This window comes from Mustela erminea, chromosome 18 (genome assembly GCF_009829155.1).
Source record: "Mustela erminea isolate mMusErm1 chromosome 18, mMusErm1.Pri, whole genome shotgun sequence".
Taxonomy (NCBI): domain Eukaryota; kingdom Metazoa; phylum Chordata; class Mammalia; order Carnivora; family Mustelidae; genus Mustela; species Mustela erminea.
Window position 1 is genome coordinate 40,091,273 of NC_045631.1, and position 22,047 is coordinate 40,113,319.

General features: G+C 45.7%; 1 protein-coding gene across 2 annotated transcripts; it reads left to right on the top strand.

The window, feature by feature from the left end:
- Positions 1–7,492: 7,492 nt before the first annotated feature.
- On the top strand, positions 7,493–20,656 carry MSL1 (MSL complex subunit 1). 2 transcript variants are annotated; one of them, XM_032319804.1, is made up of 9 exons: positions 7,493–9,422; positions 11,899–12,122; positions 13,163–13,545; positions 15,459–15,506; positions 15,962–16,026; positions 16,661–16,728; positions 17,372–17,496; positions 17,665–17,737; positions 18,124–20,656. In XM_032319804.1, the coding sequence occupies exons 1-9, from the start codon at positions 8,655–8,657 to the stop codon at positions 18,212–18,214; spliced, it is 1,845 nt and encodes a 614-aa protein (XP_032175695.1). In that variant the 5' UTR covers positions 7,493–8,654; the 3' UTR covers positions 18,215–20,656. The 2 variants fall into 2 exon arrangements, with proteins under 2 accessions (XP_032175695.1, XP_032175696.1); XM_032319805.1 differs by lacking the exon at positions 15,459–15,506 and having other exon boundaries at positions 7,494–9,422.
- The last annotated feature ends 1,391 nt before the right edge of the window (positions 20,657–22,047 follow it).

The window sequence follows — 22,047 nt, forward strand, 5'->3', positions numbered from 1 at the left end:
CAGAGAAAAGGGAGCCCCAGGAAGGAAACACAACAATTGGTCACGTGTTTTTTGGGGGGCGGTTCTCGCGGGGGTTGCTGGGACAGGGAAGGGAGGTCCACGTGGAGTGGGCGGAGTCCGCTGAAAGTTTTGGCGGGGCTGGCAATGGGAGAGAAATGCCCAAATTTGAGTTGTGATTTTATTAAGCAAAAAAAAAAAAAAAAAAAGGCAAAGCGGGTGTGTCCTGCCCTCGGAGAGGGCCCTGCGGTGGGGAAAAGAGGAGCAGCACATGAACCTCTTGCTCGCGGAGGCCAGGAACGCAGGGCAGGGTTTCTGCCAGAAAGAGCTCTGAGCTGTATCGGGCGTCGGAGCCGGAAACCTCCGTGGCTCCATACTGGTTACCCATTCCCCATACTCCCGGAGAAAGGAAAGGTGGCCTCTCCTCCTTGGTCTCATTTCAGGGCCATGTGGGGCTGGGCTAATGCCAGCCACACAACCCCAGTCTTTATTTACCTTTCCAAGAGCCTCAGGAAGCCGCCCAGATGAATCCTCTCTCCTTGGGGAGAAGCCAAAACAAGCCTCTTTTACTACCTCTGCCCCAAGTTAGCAGGAAAACACGGCTTCATACAGTCTTTAACATGAAAGGGGCCTTAGAGATGATCTTCAATTTTCTTATTGGTCTAGGAAAACCAAGACCCAGACAGGTAAAGGGGCTTGCTCTTAGCACAGCATAGGCACTCCCTTCAAAGAACATAGGTCATAGAAGGGGAATTCTCACCATCCTGGCTGACCCTCCTAAATCGGGGAGTAGTGATAGTGTTGGCTTTAACTCCATCCATACCCTTAGCCAGAGGGCAAAAGGGAATGGTCATTATCCCATTAAAGATAAAATAGGCAGAGGACTATTTAGGCACTTGCTTTATGGGCCCTAAGGTTTTCCTAGGTGCCTTCACAGGCAGCTGCTTCACTTTCTCCCTCTAGGTCTTTACTCTTTTATCCTTAGGTGCCTTAGTTCAGGGATTACTGCAGTTTAAAAACCTAATGGTTTGGAAGCACAGATTCTCTTCCTTCCTTCGAAGAGCTTCTCTTCCCAGGGCTCAGCTTTCTGGTAGGTTATCTATCTTATCCTGTGGCTTGAAATCAAGAAGATCAGACCTTCATATCCAAAAATTCCAGCCTTTTGGCTTTGGGGGAGAAAAGCATGTTTACTTAGTCTGGAGTAGTGAAATCTTAGACTTTGGATTTCAGAGCTGTAAAATTTCCAGAAAAAAAAAAATGTGGGGGACTGATGTAGAATTGCCAGCGTTCTATATTGCCAAGTAAGGACATTAAAAAACTACTACCACCAATTGCTATTTTACTATCACCCTCACTTCCCAAAAGAAAGTAAATTTTAACACACATAAAATAGGGAGCATGTAATCTCAGAATAAATAACTGTTCTAGGGGCGCCTAGGTGACTCAGTAGGTTAAGTCTCTGCCTCCGGCTCAGGTCATGGTCTCAGGGTCCTGGGATCGAGCCCCATATCAGGCTCTCTGCTCAGCGGGGAGCCTGCTTCCCCCCACCCCCCCGACTGCCTCTCTGCCTATTTATGGTCTCTGTCTGCTAAATAAATAAAATATTTTTTAAAAAATAACTGTTCTACGCTATCCTGTATTGATTTACATGGGTCCTGTACAGTGTTCTTTGTTGTTGTAGATTGGTTCTAGTTTGGTCTGTTTGTCTCTGAACCAAAAATTAGTGCCAAATCCAGCCCAATGCCTCTTTTTGTATTTGCTACAAACTAAGAATAAGCTAGATTTAAAAAAAATTGTTATCTTTTAAAGTAAGCTCTACGTCCACGGTGGGGTTTGAACTCATGACCCCAAGATCAAGAATCACATGCTCTGGGGCGCCTGGGTGGCTCAGTGGGTTAAGCTGCTGCCTTCAGCTCAGGTCATGATCTCAGGGTCCTGGGATCGAGTCCCGCATTGGGCTCTCTGCTCAGCAGGGAGCTTGCTTCTCTCTCTCTCTCTCTCTGCCTGCCTCTCCATCTACTTGTGATCTCTCTCTGTCAAATAAATAAAATCTTAAAAAAAAAAAAAAAGAATCACATGCTCTACTGACTGAGCTAGCCAGGTGCATCTAAGGTAAGAATATTTAAACTGGGGCGCCTGGGTGACTCAGTGGGTTAAGCCTCTGCCTTCAGCTCAGGTCATGATCTCAGGGTCCTAGGATCGAGCCCTCCATCAGGCTCTCTGCTGAGTGGGGAGTCTGCTTCCCCCACCCTTCTCTGCCTGCCTCTCTGCCTACTTCTGATCACTCTCTCTCTCTGTCAAATAAATAAATAAAATCTTTTTTAAAAAAGAATATTTAAATAGTTGAAAAATCTAAAACATATCATGACACATGAAAATTTTTTGAAATTCAAATTTCAGTGTCCCTAAATAAAATTCTTTGGAATGGTGGAACTATGATTGTTGCTTGCAATCTCATGCTAGAGCCTTTGTTTCTAACCACGGAGTCTAACCACAGTCTTTCCCTCTATAGCTGCACAGCCCTGGCACCTTAGATTAACACTCATCATGGAACACCTGGGTCACTCAGTCAGTTAGCGTCTGATTCTTGCTCTCAGCTCAGGTCTTGATCTCAGGATCATGAGTTCAAGCCCCAAGTTAGGCTCTATGGTCAGCCTGGAGGCTACTTAAAAAACAAAACACTCATCATAAGCCACTTTCATTTATATATTGTCTTGCACTACAATAGCAGAGTTGAATAGTGCAAGCGACACTACAGCTGTCAAAGCCTAAAATATTTACTGTCTGGCCCTTTAAGAATAGATTGGCCAAGGGGCACCTGGCTAGCCCAGTGTAAGGAGTAAGCAACTCTTGACCTCTCAGGGTTGTGAGTTCAAGTTCCATGTTGCCTGCAGAGATTAAAAAAAAAAAAAAAAGTCAAGGGGCACTTGGGTGGCACAGTTGGTTTGAGCGTCCAGCTCTTCGTTTTGGCTCAGGTTGTGATCTTGCGTGAGATGGAACCCCATGTTGGGCTCCATGCTCTGCATGGAAGTATGCTTGAGATTCTCTCTCCCTCTCCTTCTGCCCCCTCCCAAAATAAATGAATGATTTTATTTATTTATTTATCACAGAGACAGTGGGAGAGCACAAGCAGGGAGGGCGGCAGGCAGAGGGAGAGGAAGAAGCAGGCTCCCCACTGAGCAGGGAGCCTGATGCAAGGCTCCATCCCAGGACCCTGGGATCATGACCCAAGCGGAAGGCAGATGCTCAGCCACTGACCCACCTATGCCCCAATACATGAATCTTTTTAAAAAATAAAATAAAATAGATTGGCAAGCCCTGGAAACTTTTCAAATTTGTGGGGCATTAGAATCACCTGGAGGGCTTGTTAAAACACAGACTGCTGGGACATCTGTGTGGCTCAGACAGTTAAGCGTCTGCCTTCAGCGCAGCTTGTGATCCTAGGGTCCTGGGATGGAGCCTCGCACTGGGAATCCCTGCTCAGCGGGGAGCCTGCTTCTCCCTCTCCCTCTGCCTCTCTCCATTCTCCCCCTGCTTGTTCTCTCTCTCTCATGAATAAATAAACCTTTTTTTAAAAGGTTTTATTTATTTATTTGACAGAGACAGTGAAAGAGGGAACACAAGCAGCAGGGGGTGGGAGAGGGAGAAGCAGCCTTCCTGCTGAGCTGGGAGCCCGATGCAGGGCTTGATCCCAGGACCCCGGGATCATGACCTGAACCAAAGACAGACGCCCAGCGACTGACCCACCCAGGAACCCCATAAATAAACTCTTAAAAAAAAAAAAATCATGGACTGCAAAGTCCCACTCCAGTGTTTCTGATTCATTAGGTGAAGATTACAAATATTTCAATTAGCTTTCAAAAACAAATATGGAAAAACAAAAGCAAATCTGGTCATTCTATACTTTTTTTTTTAAAGATTTTATTTATTTATTTGAGCGAGAGACAGTGAGAGAGAACATGAGAGGTGAGAAGGTCAGAGGGAGAAGCAGACTCCCCATGGAGCTGGGAGCCTGATGCGGGACTCGAGGACCGTGACCTGAGCCGAAGGCAGTTGCTCAACCAACTGAGCCACCCAGGCGCCCTGGTCATTCTATTCTTTTGCTGGAAATCCTTTGATATTTCACCTTGGCTAATAAACTAAATATTCCTTAGCTGGACCTTCATAATCTGTTCTCAACCCATCTTACCTGCTTTATTCCCTATACTCTGCACTATTCAGCTAAACTTCAGTCAGTTTCTCTCACTTACTCCAACCTATCCTTTATCCCTTGCCTTTGTAATGTTCTCATTTCTGTCTGCAATGTTTTCCTATGGTCTCAACCTTCAAGACACAGCTCAGTTGCCACTTCCTCAATTCCTTCCAGAAGATAGTATGTTCTATCTCTGTACTCCAAGACAACTTTATTCTTACCAGGTTTCACTATCTTTTACACTATATTAATATCAATATAACTATCACTCATTAACCAAGCTAAAGGTCAAGAGACGATGCTTTCTTTTAATACATCTACACAGCTCATTTATTCATTCAATGAATATTTATTAAGTGCCGACTTTGTGCAGACTAAGATTCTGGGTGCTGAAGGTATAGCAGTGAACAAAACATGAAGCTTATATTCTAGTGAAAGAAGACAATAAACAAGGTAAATTATGTTAGAAGGTAATAAGTACTAAGAAGAAAAATAAAGCAGAAAGGGGGAAGAGGGAGTTTGGAGGAGGGTGAGTTTACATAAGGTGACCAGAGAAGGTCTGATGAAAAGAGGACATTCAGGGGTGCCCACGTGGCTCAACTGGTTAAGTGTCTGCTTTCTGCTCAGGTCATGAACCCAGGGTCCTGGGATGGAGTCCCACATTGGGCTCTCGGCTCGGCAGGGAGTCTGCTTCTTCCTCTCCTCTTGGCTTGTGCTTGCTGTTGCTCTCTCTGTCTTAATCTTGTAAATAAATAAAAATATTTTTTGGGCGCCTGGGTGGCTCAGTGGGTTAAGCTGCTGCCTTCGGCTCAGGTCATGATCTCAGGGTCCTGGGATCGAGTCCCGCGTCGGGCTCTCTGCTCAGCAGGGAGCCTGCTTCCTCCTCTCTCTCTCTCTGCCTGCCTCTCTGCCTAATTGTGATCTGTCTCTGTCAAATGGATAAATAAAATCTTTAAAAATATATATATATATATATATATATATTTTAAAAAGGATTATATTCAGGAATATCACTAGAGAAGAGGGCATGTGGATATTGCAAAGACGAGTGATCCCAGCGGAGGGAACAGCAAGTGAAAGGACCTGAGCAGACACATACCAGGTGTGTTTGAAGGACAGCAAAGAGGCAAGTGTGACAGGAGGGCATTGAATAAGGGAGAAGAGTAGCAGTCCAAGTCAGAGAGCAGTATGAGGTGGTGGGGGGCCAGATCGTATAGGCCATAATTATGATTTTGTTTCTCCTCCAGGTAAGATGGAAAGGCATGAGAAGGTTTTGAGCAGAGAAAGAACATGATCTCACTTAACATCTTATCGGAATCACTATGGCTGCTATGTTGTGAATAGACATAAGTGGGGGAAGGCAAAGGTTGAAACTGAGAGATTAATTACGAGGTTACAGCAATAAAAAAGTGCAATAGGATTATACCTTCGAGCAAGGTGGAAGTTGTGGAGGTGTGTGAAGGTGTGTGATTCTGGATATATACTTCCAAAGGCAATGAGATTGGAAATTGACTGGATATCGGGTGAGAGAGGAGAGGAAGGCTATGGAAGCACAATTCGGGTGAGGGAAGTTCAGGAGCACAATTTAGGTTTAAGTTTGAAATGCCAATTAGACATCCAAGTGGATATGTCTCCTAGACAAGTGGATATACAATTTTGGAATTAGGGGATGAATCCAGGAAGAAGATAACAATTTGGGAGTTTTTTTTTTTTTAAGATTTTATTTATTTATCAGAGAGGGGGGGGAGAGAGCGAGCACAGGCAGACAGAATGGCAGGCAGAGGCAGAGGGAGAAGCAGGCTCCCTGCTGAGCAAGGAGCCCGATGTGGGACTTGATCCCAGGACGCTGTGATCATGACCTGAGCCGAAGGCAGCTGCTTAACCAACTGAGCCACCCAGGCGTCCCACGGGAGTTGTTTCTTTTTTTTTTTTTTTTTTTAAAGATTTCATTATTTATTTATTTATTTGACAGACAAGGATCACAAGTAGGCAGAGAGGCAGGCAGAAAGAGAGGAAGGGAAGCAGGCTCCCTGCCAAGCAGAGAGCAGATGTGGGGCTGCTCCATCCCAGGACCCCAGGATCATAACCTGAGCGGAAGGCAGAGGCTTTATCCCACTGAGCCACCCAGTTGCCCCTAAATTTGGGAGTCTGACATCAGTTAAAGATGGTACTGAAAGTCTAAACACTGAAAGAGACCACCATATTCTATGGCCTCCCACCATCCCCAGCACCCCCTTTATTGGTATCACTAACCCTAATACTTTCCTTGCAGATCTTAGGCCATACAGTCTGGTGGAAGAGGGCCGGGGTCCTCTTGGCTTCTTAACACATTCACACCCACTTGTTTAAAATTTCCAGTGCTTCATGCTTCGGGCCCACAAGGCCAAGACAGTTTTAATTAGAGGTTTTTGTATTAGGCCAAAGAATGTTAGTCATCTCCATTTTCATATAGACTGGAAAAAAAAATACACCTCAACAGAAAAGAAAAACAATCAATTGAAATTCTTAAAAAAAAGTTTTTCCGGGCGCCTGGGTGGCTCAGTGGGTTAAGCCGCTGCCTTCAGCTCAGATCATAATCCCAGGGTCCTGGGATTGAGCCCTGCATCAGGAGCCTGCTTCCCCCCCTCCTCTCTGCCTGCCTCTCTGCCTACTTGTGATCTATTTCTCTCTGTCAAATAAATAAATAAATAATAAAATCTTAAAAAAAAAAAAAAGTTTTTCCAGGAGGAATTGAGGACTTGTTGGCTGAAGTTGCATGGAAATTGAGACACACACACACACATACAATGAACACTGAGAGATTGAAAGAAGTGCTCCGCGTAAGAGAATACCCTAAAGTATTCCTATTCCCAGTAAAAATTAAAATCCCTGGGGAGCCTGGTTGAATACAGCGGAGGCGCAGGTGCCTCTTGATCTCGGGGTCCTGAGTTCGAGCCCCACGGTGGGTGTAGATTATTAATAAAAAAGTGATAAATATCCCTTCTGATATTTTCGTTTGGCTTTGACCCTTCATGAACCTCCAGCAGATGCTAGAAGTGACTTAAGAAGGCTGGGGAGATGGCCGTTGGGAAATAACTGTTGGTAGTTGGCAATACTTCATTCCAGGGAGGTTGTGGCAAGAACTCCCTAGGCAGCAGACATCATGGATTTTCCTCCCTCTGGGAACCAGAGGTCCCTCCGTTTCTGGTCTGGATCCCTCAGAGACAAAGAAATTCATTCTCTCCCAGACCAGAGTGGGGCTGGTGGGGAGTGGAGGGGGTGGAGGGGTTAGAATTCTACCCCCAGGAAACACCCACAGGCTCAGACAGGAGCCCGAATCCTGACTCTGGTCCAGGAGGCTTGCGGGGCTGCGGGGGCCGAGGGGCCCCTCCGGCGAGGGCCGGGCGGGCTGCCAAGGTGCCGGGGGAAGGGACCGGCCAGCGGAGGCCGGGTACGTGGAGCGCTCGCTCGGTCCAATGCCCCGAAGGGCGCGTCTGCCTCCTGAAGCCCCCTGCCCTCTTCTACGCTCCATTCTCTCGCTCTCCTTTTTCCCGACGAGCCTCCGCATTCTCCATCTGCCCGTCGCCGCCCTCGCCCTTTCTTCCCTCCTCCTGACCCTCCCCCGGCTCGCCCCTCCCTCGGCAGCCCACCTTCGCCGCGCTCCTCCGCGGGCTTCTCGGTCCTCGCCCCTCATCCCTGGCCTCCCCTCGCCGGCCCCCAGCCTCCAGGGCCCCCGCGGCCCCCTCCCGCCCCCCTCGAGGCGCCGGCGGCCCCTTTCACAATAGCGCGGCCCGCCTCCCTCCTCTCCGCTCCCGGTTCGCTCCCGCCCGCTCCCCGCCCGGCGCATGCGCCCTCCGGTCAGCGGCGGCTGCGGCGGTGGCGGCTGCGAGCGGCTCCGTTTTTTTAAAGGGAAACGCTGAGGCGCTGGGGGTGACTGTGGGGGAGGGGTACCCCGAGCCGCGGAGACCCCCAGGGGAGGCGACAGACCCCCTCCCGGAGTAGGAGGGCTTTGGGCGGACCCATCCCTCCCACCCCTCCTGAGGAGGAGCGGGGGGAAAATGGAGGCTCGGGGCGGCTGAGGCGAGCTCCGGGGCGGGGGGCCGGGGCGGGGAAGGGGGGGTGTGGGGTGGGGAGACGAGGCGGGCCCGGCCGGGCCAGGGGGGGCCGAAGCGAGCTCCGGGGATGAGCTCGGGGGCGGCTGGGTGCGAGCTCCTGCCTCTGAGGCGAAGGCGGCGGCGGCGGCAGCAGAGGCGGCGGCGAGGCCCCCATGGGCCGGCGGCGGGCCTCAGCCGCGGCCTCCACTTCTCCGCACGCCGGCGGGATGGCGCCCGGGCCCCGGAGGAGCCGCGCTAGCCAAGGCCTGCTGCCGCGCTGCTGAGGCGAGCCCGCCAAACTCCCCTCCCCCTCCTCCGTCCTCGACCCCCCACACCTCGCCCCTTCCCCACCCCCTCCTCCGTCTCGGTCCCCGGCGCTGCTCCGGACCACTATGACCATGAGATCCGCAGTGTTCAAGGCGGCCGCGGCCCCTGCCGGCGGCAACCCTGAGCAGCGACTGGACTACGAGCGGGCTGCGGCGCTGGGCGGGCCCGAGGACGAGCCCGGGGCGGCCGAAGCCCACTTCCTCCCCCGGCACCGTAAGCTCAAGGAGCCGGGGCCCCCGCTGGCCTCTTCCCAGGGCGGGAGCCCCGCGCCCTCCCCGGCCGGCTGCGGCGGCAAGGGCCGGAGCTTGTTACTCCCGGCCGGGGCGGCCCCCGGGCAGCAGGAAGAGAGCTGGGGCGGCTCGGTGCCCTTGCCCTGTCCGCCCCCGGCCACCAAACAAGCCGGCATTGGGGGGGAGCCAGCGGCCGCGGGAGCCGGCTGCAGTCCCCGACCTAAGTATCAGGCGGTGCTGCCCATTCAGACGGGCTCTCTCGTGGCGGCGGCCAAAGAGCCTACGCCCTGGGCTGGGGACAAGGGTGGGGCGGCTCCCCCAGCTGCCACCGCCTCGGACCCGGCGGGACCCCCACCACTACCTCTGCCGGGGCCGCCACCCCTCGCGCCCACCGCCACCGCCGGGACCCTGGCGGCCAGCGAGGGCAGATGGAAGAGTATGAGGAAGAGCCCTCTCGGGGGTGGCGGCGGCTCGGGAGCCTCCAGTCAGGCCGCCTGCCTCAAACAGATTCTTCTGCTGCAATTGGACCTCATCGAACAGCAGCAGCAGCAGCTGCAGGCCAAGGAAAAGGAGATCGAGGAGCTGAAGTCAGAGAGAGACACGGTACGGGAGGGGTTAATTTACGTTCGGGACGACGAGCGAGTTGTGCGCATGCTCGGGGGAAGGGGCTGTAGGAGGTTAAGGTATCCCTTGGTTAGGGGTAAGGGGGTTGGCCACCAGCAAAGGAGTATCTTAAGTGTCGGGTCCTTGGGAACCAGGCTCACAGACACGTCTGATTGGAGGGAAGGGTTAAAGGGCAACCTCCCAATGGGAGGGGGAGGGGAGGTTTCAGGTGCCAAAGGGTTAATTTAAAATGACAGTCCCAGACTGTGGGAAAGACGTGGAGAGTGGGAAAAGACCTGATTTGTGAAGGGTTAAATATGTAAAGGTGGGATGCATATGTGGTGGCTTTATGGAAGGGGTTAAATGAAAGAGCTTTTGCGTTAGAAATGCATTTTTAGAGAGGGACAGAGCAGCTGTTGCACTGCTGTAGCATCTTTAGATAGGAGGGCAGTAGGCCTTTTAACTGCCAGAGAGGTAGAGGTGATCCACAGTGGAATTCTGTTTTAGTTTTCTTAAATGGTATGAAGAGAACCACCGCCTTTGATTTCAGACAGTTTTGAATAAGAATCTGAGTTATAAAACATGACCCACTGACTAGCTAGCTCCCTTGTATAAGCATGGTGTTGAAGGGCTGGTAGATTTTAAGGCATCAGGAGAAAGTGAGTTTATTAAATGTGCTAAGTAGACCCCCTCCCTCCAAAATCCCTGTTTTAGAATCTTAAGATAGTAGGGCAGTAATTTATTATTTCTTTGTAGTTCTGAGGAGCATGGCTATATAGGCTTGTTTTCACTGCAGCAGTAGTCAAGAGCACCTTATGCGTTAAAACATAACCTTTCAGGTACCAGGAAAGCTGTGTCTATGTTGGGGGGGGGTGGCGGTGGGTATTACTGTGCTAGCATACCTCACAGCTGCCTAAAAATAAACATGGTTTCTACAATTGTTGTGTTCAGGCTGCAGCAGTCTCTCTCTCTCTCTCTCTCCCTTCCTCTCCCCTTTTCTCTCTCTCTTTTTGGCGTTGTGTGCGTGCGCACAAGGGCTAAGCAGGGGAGCAGAGGGCTATTTATTTTCTTTGCTTTACAAATGAATCGCATCAGGCATCGGGCTCTTTTATTGGAGAATGCATTCTGCAAGGTGGAATGGGAGCTGGGGCAGGTCTCATCAAAATATCTCATGGTCTTGATTTGTGGAAGTTACTCAACATGGAGGTGGCACTGCTCAGCTACTGTACTGCAGTCTAGGGGTGTGATGGTACTGTAATTACAACACATCATATCCTTACATGGGAAGGGGGGAGAGAAGGACCAGTGAAGGGGAAGAAATCAAGGAAATGTCACCCACAGACCATGGTTAAGTAATGTTAAGGCTGTGAATGAAAACAGAAGATGAAACGAAATGACAGTATGGCTGACAGGGGGGGCTCTCTGCTAATTGTGGAGGTTTCTGCTGAGTTCCTGAGGTAGTGACCCCTTTGCAGACTTCCCCAGGCAGGAAAAGTGGGGTGAGTTAAGGATAGAGTATCAGTCTGAACTTGGCATTCACTGTTTCTGTTGTGTATTGCAGTCTTAGCATTGCTTAAGCTTGTTTCTCTTATTCCAGTTGTTGTTTGGCCTCTACTGAAATCACTGCAGCTAAGTAGATATAATGAAGAGAACATTAATATTGCTGTCTACCCAAATAAAGTTCTCACGGTAGTGTTTTAAATAGCATAGTTGGCACCTTTTCTCAGAACGTTCTAAATGTGAAGTTTTCAATGCTAAAGATGTCCATTTTCAGTTTGATTATGTAGTTCTCCTTTAATTAAAGTTAAAAGATTTGGCTTAATTAATATTTAGATAAATAGGTAGATTTTTTTCTCAAATGCAAAGAAATACACATATTTCATGATCAGTGGGACTATGGGAACTGGTTATAATTCTTCCAGATTGAGTGTTCATTGTTTAAATGCCCTGTACACCCCTTTCAAATAACACTGCAATCCCTCATGGCACTGTGACTGTGAGCTTTTCATTCCTTCTCAATATACTGTTTGGACTTTGCCCTTGTGTATAGGATTTTGGAGTGAAAGTAGAAAGGATAGGATTTGGAGAAACCTAGGGCCTCCTAAAAGAACATAAGGTTAATTCTGGAAAACTCCCAAACTGACTTGGAGCCACATGATTAGCAGTAGAGAGACCATGCCATTTGAAAGGCATGTTGTGGCCCCTCCCAGAGAAGAGGATCTTCTTTCAAAAGAATGAACTACAAATTCCCCCATGCCCCTCCTCAGTTAGGTTAGCCCTAAAATTAAGCAGAGTACCTCTTCTTCTGTATCGTGTTTAAGGAAAAATTATTGAGATTAATGCCTGTTAAAAATAAGTTGAATTACTATGCTCTAGGGAAAGAGGCCGAAGACCATACTGATGCCTAAATGGGGCTAAGTACCTGGGTATAATTTTTTTGTGTTTTAAGTCTGCATTTTGGCACTCTTTCTTTTAGCTCCTTGCTCGGATTGAACGTATGGAAAGGCGGATGCAGCTGGTAAAGAAGGATAACGAGAAAGAAAGGCACAAGCTGTTTCAGGGCTATGAAACTGAAGAGAGAGAGGAAACGGAGCTATCCGAGAAAATTAAACTGGAGTGCCAGCCGGAGCTTTCCGAGACATCCCAGACTCTGCCTCCCAAGCCTTTCTCTTGTGGGCGGAGTGGAAAGGGACACAAAAGGTGTGCTGATCACTTTGTTACACTGTCTGGACATGATGAGGACATGTGTTTCCAGTAACTGAGAGAAGGGGATTAGGATTTATGAATTAGTTTTAATACCACCGTATCCTGAATTATGAGGTCTTCCATTTCTGAGAAACTATCTTGAAACATTCTTGTAGGCTATAAAAATCTGTTAGGAACATTTCGGTCACAGTAGTAATTACAGAATGTAGAGTACATCATAAAGAGAATGGGCAACAAATGTGATGGCTGAGTTTCTTAAAACTATAGCAGTTCACTTCAAATTAGGAAGTGTTAAATTCCTTCATCATGTTAGGTAGTAGTGGATAAAGAAGTAAGATCTGACTGTCCTTGGACCCAAAGACATAAGTCAGACTAGTTGTGAAGGTGGTGTAAACTCGGAATTCAGTTGCAATAAAATAGGAAAGTAGACAACGGTGATATAAACTGAGTTTTGTAAGATTCAGAGACATTAAAGATTATTCATTCTGAGGTAGAATAGTGAAACTTTAAGGAGGAGATGGATCTTGAAAAAGAAGTATAGAATTTAGGTTGGTAAAAAGAAAAGGAGGTGGCATTCTAGGAATAGTGGTGGAGGGAAGGAGATTGGTGGGAAAAAGCCAAAAGATAGCAAGAAAAAACAAATAGAGATTATAACTAACATGGTATAGAATTTGGGGGAAAAATAAGAGACTGGTCTCTGGTTGATAGGAATGAAATAGGCCACAGAGTAGTGGCACCTAATGTTAGCTAAAGGGTCTTGAATAAAATAAGAACCTTCTTAGATTTAGTAGGCAATAAGATACTATTAGAGGTTCTTAAGCATGGAAACTCACTTGTTCAACAAACACTTTAACTGAGGGCCTGTTACATATACTGGTAAGCATGAGGCTGTTCCTGCTTGTGACTGCCAACTGAACCAGATGTTTAGATATTTAGATACCTGAACTTGTTTGTTCTCTTGCCCCCAAATGTAATCAAATAAGATTTTATCAAGAGTCAATACATTTTATAATGTTTTCTTCCCTATCTAATAGGAAATCCCCATTTGGAAGTACAGAAAGAAAGATTCCTGTTAAAAAGCTGGCTCCTGAATTTTCAAAAGTCAAAACAAAAACTCCTAAGCACTCTCCCATTAAAGAGGAACCCTGTGGTTCCTTATCTGAAACTGTTTGTAAACGTGAATTGAGGAGCCAAGAAACTCCAGAAAAGCCCCGGTCTTCAGTGGACACCCCGCCAAGACTCTCCACTCCCCAGAAGGGACCCAGCACCCATCCCAAGGAGAAAGTCTTCTCAAGTGAGATAGAAGATTTGCCGTACCTTTCCACCACAGAAATGTATTTGTGTCGTTGGCACCAGCCTCCCCCATCACCGTTACCATTACGGGAATCCTCTCCAAAGAAGGAGGAGACTGTAGCAAGTAAGGCATAGAGAACACTTGCTCTTATACCCTAGTGGTGGCGGTCAAGCTAACAAGTGTGAAAATGCCTTTGGCATTTTTAAAAAAGTGCAATCAATAAAGCAGAGTTCTGTCAAGAATGAGTAAGTTAACAGCCAGAGACAGACACTGTGCAGGCATTGCAAATAGATGGAATTACAGCAAAATGTGCTCAATGTATTTGCCTGCTTACAACACTGGGAGATGTGTTTGCCAGTAAGTTGCTCATCACAAGAGCACCAGACTTGGGGGTGTAATCTCCGGCAACTTGCATGCCCTCTGAAAGAAGGGTTTTCTGTGCTGTGAAATGCATAGAACTTATACTTTGCCATGCACGACTGTTCCTGCAATTGATATTGTGTGAAACCTGGGAGGGTGGTCTTTGGGTGTTCTCAGGGGCCAATGGTAATTTTTGGGTTGGGGAGCCAGCTTGGGGTGGGGAATTTCACCTGGGCCTCCGCTCTTTAACTTTATAAACATTTATCTGTATCTCTATGTCCCGGTCTGGGGGGCAGGAGGAATCTGCCAAAGACCAACAGTCTTACTTTATCTTACTATACTTCACAAAGGTTCTAAATGTGAAGAGTTTACTTGGATTGCAGTAGCCCATTGGTTGTTCATATATTTAAATAAAATGGTCTACAAACTATTTTTCAAACAATAAGGACTATCTTGGGATATCTGAGCTGCTTGGGGAGGGTGTCGGGTACGGGACCTTGGTCTTCATTCCCTTTTTTTTTTTCTTTATGGCTTCCACACAGAAATGCTCCCCTATCTCCTACATCAACCAGTAACTGCAATGTGCCTTCAATTGTGTAATGTTAGTCTGTGACAGTCACTGCGGGTGCTCCGGGGTGATGGTGGGGGAAGTCTTCTTGAATAGAGCCACCGCCCCAGGTTTCTACCACTGTGTCTTGCCCTAGCAGGGATGGGGATGGGAATCCATTCCAATAAGACAAGAGCATTCTCCAGGCTTTGTTTGGCTGTTCTGATGACAAAATTAAGTGGGGGAAGATAGATTACTCTTCTTAACTATCTAAAATTCATTAGGCCTCACACTTGAATACATGAGCTAGACCAGGATCCTGATCTAGGTTCAGGTTTTTTGTTGGTTCAGTCAGTTGAACAGGTTCATCCTTAACGGTTAACTTTCTTGCTGCCATGGCAATGCTGTGTAACAACTTAAGAGAAACTGTGAAGCAACTTCCCATCCGGGATTGGGAAATGGCTTGGTCCAGAGCTGTTCTGTTTGACTGGCTGTTTTGAAAACCCTCTCTGCCCTAGTACAGAAAATCCAAACACCTCTGAGATTGTGGGGATAGCAGTACAGAAGGAGTCTGATTGGGGGGAATCCCAGCCCTTTGAGGAGCCTGAGTTGTGAATAAACGTGTGAATCCTTATTCTTGCTGCCCCTATCTCAAGAGGAAGCTCAATGGCTTGTTCTAAGGAAGCCAAAGTCTTTGTGCATGTTGTTCAGGCTGGACCAGCAAGGTAGTTTGTTTGGAGGGAGGAGGGAGCTGTTTAAGAAGACTACATATGTAAGTTTTGAGAACACTGATCTTTTATTTGAAAAATAGGGTCAACTTTTACTCACCTGCCATGTTCTGAGTTTAAGGTTTGATATCCTTGGCCATCAACTGTTGCAGGGAAACCACCCTAAATAATGAAGAAAAGAAGTCGTCTCAGTGTAAAAAAAAAAGTGGTGGGCTTATTTTCTTTTCTTTTGTCTGTTGTTCCCTCTTCCCCTCCCCCAGAGAGAAATTCTCAAAAGAGCAACTCAAAAAAACCAAAATGGCTTCCTAGTGAGAACTTCAGTGATGATCCTTTCCTCCATTTTGGGTGTGGGCTTTTTTTCTTTTTACACTGAGATGATTCTTCTTTCCTGCATTATTTAGGGTGTCTGATGCCATCAAGTGTTGCAGGAGAAACTTCAGTCTTGGCTGGTGAGTAGAATAGGAATTGTGCTGGCTGGGCCTGGGGTGGGGGTCGGTGGGATGGTGGATGGTTGGGAGCTGTGTTTCCCATCAGCTGGATGTGGGAGAGTGAGATTCTTTGGTGTCTGATTACACTATAGACTTCAAAATGACTACAAATTTCAGTTGTTTTTCAGGAACTGCAATAGCATCCATTATATGAATTGTCAGGTATTGGCTTAGGGTTTTTTGTGCTCCTGTGTTTGGCAGACTGCAATGGCATTTTAGGTTCTTTTATACCATAGCGAGGACACTGAATGTGGCTTCAGGTGAGGCCATAGAATGGATTCCTATCACTTGGTAACTTTGTCCTATCTGGGAAGAGGCCTCTTGTCCTAGTGAATAGTAGGAGGGTTGTGTGACTTTGGATTTAAGGGTGGTTCCACCCCTCCTCCCTTTCTTTTTCTTTCTTTTTTTTTTTTCAGTTCCTTCTTGGAGGGACCACACAGTAGAGCCTCTAAGGGACCCAAATCCTTCAGACCTTTTGGAGGTAGGTACCCAAGACCTGTCAGCAGAGGGAAGTGAGAGACAGAGTAGAAATGGAGGTTTAACTTGAATGTGTTATAGTGACAGGATGGATGGGTTAAATAACTCTAAAGCCAGAACGGAACTTGAGCAATTATCTAGCCCAACTCTTGTTTATGTAGAAAACTGAGTTGCAGAGTGGCTAAATGATTTATTCAAAAAGAAATAGCTAGGCATTGTTCAAAACAAAATGAAATTTCATGCTAAGTAGAAAAGTTAGAATGTGCATCTCAGCAACAAAATTATGTCTTTCAGACTCATTTGACTCTTAAAACTCAGACTCTTGCAAGGCATGGAGGTAGGAAGGATTGCCTCCCTACCTCAAGCCTCTGGGGTTGTTTCAGTTTGACATGATTTTCACCTTGGAAAGCTAAAGAAATAATTTTTAAGTTTGGACCATCTGCAAGGGTGGGTGTGGGGAGAAGAGTATGTGTTTTGTTGATTCCGTTACCAAGAGGTTCCCATGACATCCATAGAACTTACAGACTCAGGTGGACCTGCAGGGAAAAGATTTGACATTCCTGGAAGCTGGAAATGAGTTCGTATACACATGTGTCACATGATGATAAATTGTTTATCAGCTGCTGTTCTTTACACAGAACCTGGATGACAGTGTGTTTTCGAAGCGGCATGCAAAACTGGAGCTGGATGAGAAGAGAAGGAAAAGGTGAGACGAGATACTCATCCTGGAACAGCTGAGCCCTTGGACCCTAACTTCTCTCATCCATGCTCTGAAAAGTCCTGGAGCCCTTAACACACTTAAATTACTGCCATCGCAATTGGTTGAGTATCTTCGTTTGAAGTGGTAGTTGTAAAGATGTTTGGCTTCTTAAGTAAAGATGTTTGGCTTCTTTTTCTTTGTGTATGCCCTTCCTTAGTTCCACTCTCTGTGGAACATCAATGCATGATTTGGACTTCTGGACCTAAACAGCTCTTTCCTGACCTGGCAGACAGTTCACTTTACTACCTCCACTCTCCCTACCCCATTAAGAAGAGTAAGCACAGGGGCTCCTGGGTGGCTCAGTCAGTTAAGCATCTGCCTTCAGCTTGGGTCCTGATCCCAGAGTCCTGGAATCAAGTCCCGGTTCAGGCTCCCTGCTCCGTGGGGAGCCTGCTTCTCCTTCTGCCTCTTCCTCTCTGCCTATTTGTGCTCTCTCTGTCAAATAAATAAATAAAATCTTTAAAAAAGAAAGAAAAGAAGAGTCAGCACAGGTCTCCCTAGTGTCTGGATTGTGTTAGTTGCTTTTATAGAGCAGGTTTTCAGTAATACTGGGTTTGTTTGTTTGTTTTGTCTGGTTTGTTTTTCCCAGATGGGATATTCAGAGGATCAGGGAACAAAGAATTTTACAACGACTGCAGCTCAGAATGTATAAAAAGAAAGGAATTCAGGAATCTGAGCCTGAGGTTACCTCATTTTTCCCTGAGCCAGATGACGGTAAGTTTTGTCTATCTAAAAGAGTAGGTTTTTCAAAGAAGGAAAGGGTGCGAGGCTCTATGGTACAAACTTGCTCTGAATGAATGAACAGCATTTTGGAGCAGGTGTAGTTGCCAGACATTTCCCCTCTGTGTCACTAACAAGGTCCCATTTGGCTTTCTTCCATAGTTGAAAGTTTGATGATTACCCCCTTCTTGCCTGTTGTAGCATTTGGACGACCATTACCCAAATTAACTCCACAGTAAGTATAAAAGTTTCCACCCCCTCCTCCCTTCTCAGGTAGCCTGCACTTTACCTCCTTTTTAGACCTCATAAAAGCCTAGATATTAGGTGGAACAGGTGGCTCAGGAATAGCCATGACTCTTTGACAGAAGAGTCTATCTGGGCAACTAACTCTTGCAGTGATAAAATAATTAGAAGGATTGCTTTTTGAGTTAGAGATTATTTAGTCACTTTAATAGCACACTGTTTCTCTGGCTTTGAGACAGGAAAGACATTCTAAATTTGGAACTTGACAGTCAAGGTTAGGAGTGGTGAGGGGCAGAGTATCTTTTTAGAGTTAATCTTTTGTCCACACAGAATCCCTTCTTGTCTTCCAAGTTGATTTCCTTACCCTTTCTTTGCCAGGAATTTTGAGCTTCCCTGGTTGGATGAGCGTAGCCGATGCAGGTTGGAGATCCAGAAGAAGCAAACACCTCACCGGACGTGTAGGAAATAGCTGGGCTGGCAAGAACCTTCTGTCTTCAGATAGTTGTAGCATGCCGTTCCCAGAGAATGGCAGAGACCTGTATATGTGACCTATGTCCTCATGTATGTTATCATTTGCTGATAATGCCCTTCCATATTCCCTTGATCTTGTTTTGTTTTCATCGCTCTGATTTCACAAAAACTCTTTCATTGGGCTAATTGTGAATTATGGACGGTGACTGGGATTTCTTTTCCCTTTTTGGGGAAATGAGCTCTCAAGCTAAATCTATAGGATGGCAGATTCGGAAGCCTCAGGGGTCTGCTTCTATACATTTGCCTACGTTAGAGGGGTAAAAGGGCTCTCTTCATTAGACTTGTGGAAGATGAAGCAACCCCTGCCTTTAGAGCTGTGCCTGCATGGCACTCTTCTCGCCCTGGTATACCCTACCTTAGAGTCTGAGTATAGTGGTGTTTACCCTAAAACAAAACAAACAAACAAAACCTCACCATGAGCTTAAGGACCGGATGAGGAATAAAAAGTGAAGTGATGAAGCAAGTCATCTTCACAGGGTAGAAGAGAGATTGAAAAGTTGGCTGATAAATGTCCGAAAAGACAGTTATTCTCTTAAAACTATTCTGTGATAAAGCCATGTGGGAAGGGATTTGGGCTATGATTATTTTCTTAGTTAATGGGCAACTGAATTTCTTCCCCCATTCCTCAAGAAATAAAATCCTTGGAAAAGAGAATGGGGATGGTTAGTTCAGGGCAAGTTATGACTCTAAACAAAAGCAGTTGACATTTGAGGATGGCATGCCAGAACCTGTATAGATGTCCTTGTGTCACATCACTTCTCAAGTATTCCTTAGTTGGGCTTTATTCTTTTAGCTGAGCTCTTGGTGGTGGGATAGAGATTTAGGGAGGGTGGGGGGTGAACGTGGAAATATGTGCTTCCTTTGGCTGGCAAATGTCTACATCTTGAAACAAACAGATGTACCTAATGAGCTTCTCCATTCACTTTGTAAAAATAGATTTGTATGTATATCATCTTGGTCCCCCTTTCCCATTTTGTTAAAAAATTTCAGGACAGCACTTCAGGCCACTTTGGTCTCAGTGTAAGATCCCTGTAACTATCTGGAAGGAAAATAGAGCCAAGACCTCTGGTCTTAAATATATAGGAATTGCCTTTCTTTAGTCTTCATGACTATTGTGTGAAAACAAGTAGGGGTCTAATCTCCTAGAAGGTAGGGGCTTTTATCCTTGAAGAGAATATGTCCCCAGATTATTAGCACTTTTAGAGGAGAAGCCAAGGTATGTAGGGTGTGTGGCCGGCCCATCAATGGAGCATGAGAGAATGGGGATACCATTGTGGGAAGAAAAGAAAAGTTCCTCAGGGGCCTCCCACTGCTAAAGATTTTTGTGACATGTTGATCTGTGCTCCCTGGGTTTGACTTTTAAAGGAATTATTCCGGCAGCACATGTAGTATTCTTGGATGATCTTGCTGCTTTTATTTCTCCTTTTGTGTGTGTGTGTGTGTGGCTATGGGTTTTCATTTGTAACTCCATCTGCTTAGGAGAGTGGGCTCTCCACAAGGGAACCTGCTGTGAACTTCACTGCAGTAAGAGTGTAGAGAGAAATAGGACTTACTCCACTAGGGGCTCTCATCTCACACCTTAAGGGGAGGAAGGAGATTTCTAGAAAAACTGGGCCAGATTTTCTTTGTTCTCCATCATTTTAATATGGCAAGCTGTTTGGCTTTCCTACTCTGACCTGTGTTATGTTCCTTTATAATGTGCCCAAGAAGAAAAAAAGACCAATCAGTGTCTCTTTACATTGTTCCTGATTCCTCTCTTTCTTCTTGATTTTCAGCATTTGTCGGATTCCTAATTTGGATATGGGTTCGCAAATTTAACCTCTGTGCCCTGCCCAGGGGACTCCCCAGATTCTGAACTTGAGCTAAACTAAGAGGAATCCATGAGGTGCTATCTGGCCAGACTTAAGTGGATTCTATTTCCTTGGTTATCCCTCTACCTAGGACCGTTCATTTTATTGTCCCCTCTTCTAGATCAGTTCTCCTTTGATTTGGATATGTTGAGGTTTGTTGAGGAGGTTGGAGAGTAGATTAGCAAAATTCCAAGAGTGAAATTACAGTGTGTTAGAGTGTGGGGGGAAAATTAGTCTTATTTTTTCCCTACATGGGATACAACACTGTGAAATTCAATCTTCAGCAAAGGCCCTGCAATTCTCCTAAAACATAGTTCTTTGTTTCTTTCTTTAACAAAGTTTAAGCTAGTGTTAATAAATTAAAAAGAGAAATTGCTTGTCTGTCCACTTCAGCTTTGTTTTATGCCCATTTCATATTGTTGTCTGTGTTGTAATTCATACTTTTGATACCATTTCTGATGTGTAAAATTGGTTGTCTTGTAAATATCTTATAAAGAGTTCAATTGTAAATAAACTATTGTGGCTGTTAATTTTTGAACTTCTGCTTCAATTTATTAGATTTATTGGGAAGCATTAAACAGTTCTGCTTGTAGATACTAAAAGATCAGAAAAAGAAATCATTTTCACAAAATAGAGAAATACACCATTTTCTTTTTTGTGTATGAGCACAACATATGTTTTTCATCCCTCTTTGTTCTGTGTTCTCCCTTACATATATGGTAAGTGGCAACTTTAAAAACAATATCCTAGGATAGGATATTCGGTGCCTGGTGTCTAAATGAATAAAACCTCATAGTTGAAAAGACCTTGGAGGTCATCTAGTCTGACCCTTAATACATGATTTCCCCTTCACAACATTCCAGACAAATGAAGTCCAGCTTTTGTTTTAATTCTTCATTTTTTTCTATGCATTTTTTAAAAGATTTTATTTATTTGACAGAGAGATCACAAGTCAGCAGAGAGGTAGGCAGAGAAAGAGGGGGAAGCAGGTTCTCCGCTGAGCAGAGAGCCTGATGCAGGGCTGGATCCCAGGACCCTGAGTTCTTGGTCTGAGCTGAAGGCAGAGGCTTTAACTCACTGAGCCACCACCAGGCGCCCCAATGTATTTTTTCCTAAATGATAGAAAATCCTTTCTCACTGATAAAATCTAACTTCCTATAACTGCAACCCATTGGTTCTTGATTTGCCTTTCAGGGAGATGAAAAAAGATCCAATTCTTTCTCGTCTCTTGAATAGTTAGATTGCTGTGGCTATCTCAAATCTTCTCTTCATGTAAACATTCAGAGAGCTTACACTTGTTCCTCAAAAGCAAGGATATTGAGTTTTTCAGTTCCCTCGGAGTGAACAAGCTTGCTCATGTTCATTTAAAAATTGAACCCAGACCAAACAACTGAAAGGTAAAGCATCAAATTATCACTTTCCTTATTTAGACACTAAACTTGGCGGCTTCATTTGCATCAATTTACCTTGAAAAGATCCTCCAGATCTTTCTAACACTTATTAAATCATCCATCCTCCATTTTGAACTCAGGCAGCTGGGTTTTGGAGCTGGATTTACAAGTTGTCACATTTGGCCATTTGTTTAACCAGTTAAGATCTTTTTGGATCCTGAATCTATATGAAGGCATCCAAAATGCCTCCTAGTTTCATATTGTCTATAAATTTGGTCAACATCAAATCTTTAGCCACACAACTTGTAAAAATAGTAGAGAGGGCAGAAATCGGTGCTATGTGATAGTTACCTTTCACCGTTTTATATATATTATTAACGTGCACTCCCATAGGCAAACTAATATCTTATTATGCATTTTGAATGTATTTGTTATGGTCCAAAGAAAAGAGACCTTTTTTTTTTTTATTGCTGACAACCTCTTGCCAAAATCAAAGCATTCCCCTCATCTACCTGTCTGGTAACCCTTAA